Source organism: Pistacia vera, unplaced genomic scaffold (genome assembly GCF_008641045.1).
Source record: "Pistacia vera cultivar Batoury unplaced genomic scaffold, PisVer_v2 Contig274, whole genome shotgun sequence".
NCBI classification, from domain to species: Eukaryota; Viridiplantae; Streptophyta; class Magnoliopsida; order Sapindales; family Anacardiaceae; genus Pistacia; species Pistacia vera.
In genome coordinates, this window is record NW_022196084.1 from 134,624 (window position 1) to 138,253 (window position 3,630).

Consider the following 3,630-nt stretch of genomic DNA (forward strand, 5'->3'; position numbering starts at 1 on the left):
TAAATTATTATTTCTTAAAAACTTATCATAAAACAGATCAATTAAAAGGTTTTTGTCGTTCTTTGAAATATAAAATTAAATAAAAATGAAACCAAATAGGATATAAGAGGCTCCCTAATTAACCATATCTCAAACACTATATTGTTAATTTTCGCAATGGACCAAATTCGTTTCTAGAGTAAAATAACTTATTATTTTTGAGTTTCTAAAGGCAAAAGTTTTGCTTTCAACCAGTAAATTAAGGGGAAAATTTAGGCCATATATAACATAAGGAGAAAGGAAATGATATTTACTGTTATAAAATTATTGGGATCAATTATACTAAAAGAAATATTTTCAGAGTACTGAGTAATGTTATTTTAGTATTATAGATGGATCTACCCTTGGTTGATGATTCAAAGGTTGATTAGGATATTTTTAGACCATATGATTCGAGAGTATTTAACCCGTTAACAATACTAGCTAGGGGTGGAGTCATTTGTGGAAAGGAACATAACAATCACCTTACAAAATTCGAACATGCATTTTGAAAGTGCAGGCATTCGGTGCAAGACAGAGACCTCAATTGACTTGGTAATGATTTTGATGCTTCAAGTCTTGAAGGCAACAATTGTTGTGTTGCCTAATTGCTGATAATGCAAGCATCCGTTTAGTTTGGGTAATTAGGTCAATGACACAAATTGTACTCACAAAGACTATACGCTTAAGTCCTTAGAAGTGTAGTCAAGATGAATAAAAGGTGAAACAAGTTTAAAACTATATGTCTTATCAGAAAACTATCCAATCCCTGGGATACTGTTAAAAAAAATATGTCTGGAGATGATAATCCAATGATTCATATCAGTAATATTACTCCAATACTGTAAGTGAACTCATAAATTACAGTCCAAGGGTTAACTTATTTATCTTCCCCTGGTAACATTACCATCTTCATTGGTGTTTTCCAACTTTACTTCACCAATCATTTACGGGGAGGAACATATCAATCTCAGTACAATAGTCAAACATGCATTTTGAAAATGAATATAGTACAAAGAACTAAATTGATGACTTGATAGTGATTTTGTAGCTTTTATTTATGTCAAGGCTTTATAACTTGATGACAAGTGAAATTAAGATGAATAAAGGTGAAATGTGGAATCAAAATCTGATGTCAATGAATTTTATACAAAAACCCTTGTCTTAAACAAGTTTGAGATACAAATTGAGGGGTGAAAGAAAGTTAATGTTATTCTTGCATTTTTTCTTTACTTCAGTATATCTCCTGGTGAAGAAATCAGGATTTTCTGTTGCGAAAATATAAGATCCTAGAGTGTCTTTTATCCTGGATAAAGAACAAAGAAGATTAATTATATCCACATCAAAGACTTGCATGAAACCATTTTCTACGTAGGCTTGACTCTAAAAAGCAACAAAAACCTTGAGTGAAAGATGGTGCATTGACATTTTCGAAGCTCTTCGAGTTCCAAATTTTGTTTATAAATATGGAGTTCCCAGTTAGGCTCTGCAGTGCACAAACTTAGCTAGTTTAAGCAATGGCAATCTCATCCCTCAATAAACTCTCCCTTGTTTTCTTCAGCCTCTTTGTTGTGCTGCATTTTCAGCTAAATGTTGCTTTTGATTCTACTCAAGAAGCACAAACTCTTCTCAAATGGAAGGCCAGCCTTCAAAACCACGACCATTCTATCCTCCCTTCATGGACTCTTTATCCTGTTAATGCTACCAATAATTCTACTCAACACAGAAGCAAGATAAGCCATTGTACTAATTGATCTGGAGTTTCTTGTGACCATGCTGGAAGCATCCGTAGATTGAACTTGTCTATTGCAAGTTTAAAAGGTATGCTTGATGAATTGTCATTCTCATCATTTCCTCATATTGCATATCTTGATCTTAGCATAAGTGAACTCTTTGCAGTTATCACTACACAAATTGGTAATCTCTCCAAACTGAAGTATCTTGACTTGCAAACTAATCAATTTTCTGGGAAAATACCAACTGAAATCGGTCTCCTTACAAATCTTGAGACCCTCCACCTAGATGAGAATCAGTTGAATGGTTCAATTCCAGAAGAATTAGGCCAGCTAAGTTCTCTTATTGAACTGGCTATCTACAGTAACCGCTTGGACAGTTCAATTCCTACTTCTTTGGGAAATTTGAGCAACTTGGCTTGGTTGTCTCTTTCTAATAATTCACTTTCTGGTTCCATTCCTCTAGAGATGGGAAACCTCTTGAATCTAGTTGAACTTTACATCGATACCAATAGCTTAACTGGTCCAATCCCCTCAAGTCTTGAAAACGTTACAAATCTAGAAGTCTTATACATGTTCCACAACCAACTCTTTGGTTCCATTCCTCCGGAATTAGGAAATTGGAGTCTCTCACTAACATTAGTCTTCAAAGCAACAATCTTTCAGGTTCAATTCCAGCGTCTCTTGGTGGCTTGAGAAATCTCCTTAATCTTCATTTATTCAATAATCAACTTTCTAGCTCTATTCCCCTTGAAATAGGAAACCTGACAAACCTTGTTGATTTAGAGTTAAGCCAAAATCTACTTAGTGGTTCTATTCCTAGTTCCTTTAAAAATCTGAGCAACTTAAAGATCTTATTCCTTCGTGATAACGATCTTTCTGGTGCATTCCCCAGGAAATTGGAAATTTCATGAATTTGGTTATGTTGGAAATAGACCAGAACGGCTTCATTGGTTCTTTACCCCATAATATATGTCATGGTGGTTCACTTGAGAGGTTCACAGTGAAACGCAACCATCTTCAAGGTCCAATTCCCAAAGGCTTGAGAAATTGCACAAGCCTAAAGAGACTCTTCCTGAAAAAAAATGAATTTGTTGGTGATATATCAAAAGATTTTGGCATCTATCCACACCTCGAGTACTTAGATCTCAGCCAAAATAATTTTCATGATGAAATCTCGTCTAATTGGGCAAAGTGTCCAAAATTTGGCATGCTAAAGATTGCAACTAATAAAATTACTGATAGCATTCCAGCTGAGCTTGGAAACTTAACAAAACTTAGTAGACTTGATCTTTCTTCAAATCTTCTAGTTGGAGAGATTCCAAAAGAACTTGAAAAGTTGAGTCTGCTAGAGATGCTAGTTTTGAATGGGAACAAACTTGTTGGAAATATATATGAGGATTTTGGCATCTAACCAAAGCTAGAAATGTTAGATATCAACAATAATGAATTTTATGGTGAAATCTCATCTAGCTTGTCAGAGATTAAATACTCATCCTAAAGATGCAGGGAACAATATTACTGGCAGCATACTAGTTGAGCATGAAACTTAACTTATCTTTCAGGAATTAAATTTTATGGTGAAATCTCATGTAGCTTGGGAGAGTGTATTACTTAAACTTTTTGTATTTTCTGCATTACCTATTAATGAAAGTATCATCTTTCGAGAATGAATATTATTAAGACTTGAGAGGGACTAGTATCTCAAATTCTCCATTAGTTATTCATTGGAAGAATGCAGTTGGCACTAGCTACAAAGTTCCTGGATATTATTTTGAAAATTGTTTTCGTATGAAAGATTTTTAAGGCCTAATTTGGAGTTGTTTCTCATAATTTAAAAGTGAATTCTCAAAGAACCTAAAGTTGATTAGGCATTTAG

General features: G+C 34.1%; 1 protein-coding gene across 1 annotated transcript; it reads left to right on the plus strand.

The window, feature by feature from the left end:
• Window positions 1–1,535: 1,535 nt before the first annotated feature.
• On the plus strand, window positions 1,536–3,165 carry LOC116133749 (MDIS1-interacting receptor like kinase 2-like). The gene is made up of 3 exons (XM_031419437.1): window positions 1,536–1,761; window positions 1,918–2,417; window positions 2,647–3,165. Exons 1-3 carry the CDS (start codon window positions 1,536–1,538, stop codon window positions 3,163–3,165), a joined length of 1,245 nt encoding a protein of 414 aa, XP_031275297.1.
• Window positions 3,166–3,630: the final 465 nt, after the last annotated feature.

Coding starts and splice junctions, on each gene's coding strand:
- LOC116133749 (XM_031419437.1), top strand. CDS start 1,536: ATGGCAATCTCATCCCTCAATAAACTCTCCCTTGTTTTCTTCAGCCTC. Junction 1,762..1,917: donor CAGAAGCAAGATAAGCCATT/GTACTAATTGAT, acceptor AACTCTTTGCAG/TTATCACTACACAAATTGGT. Junction 2,418..2,646: donor TCAAAGCAACAATCTTTCAG/GTTCAATTCCAG, acceptor TGCATTCCCCAG/GAAATTGGAAATTTCATGAA.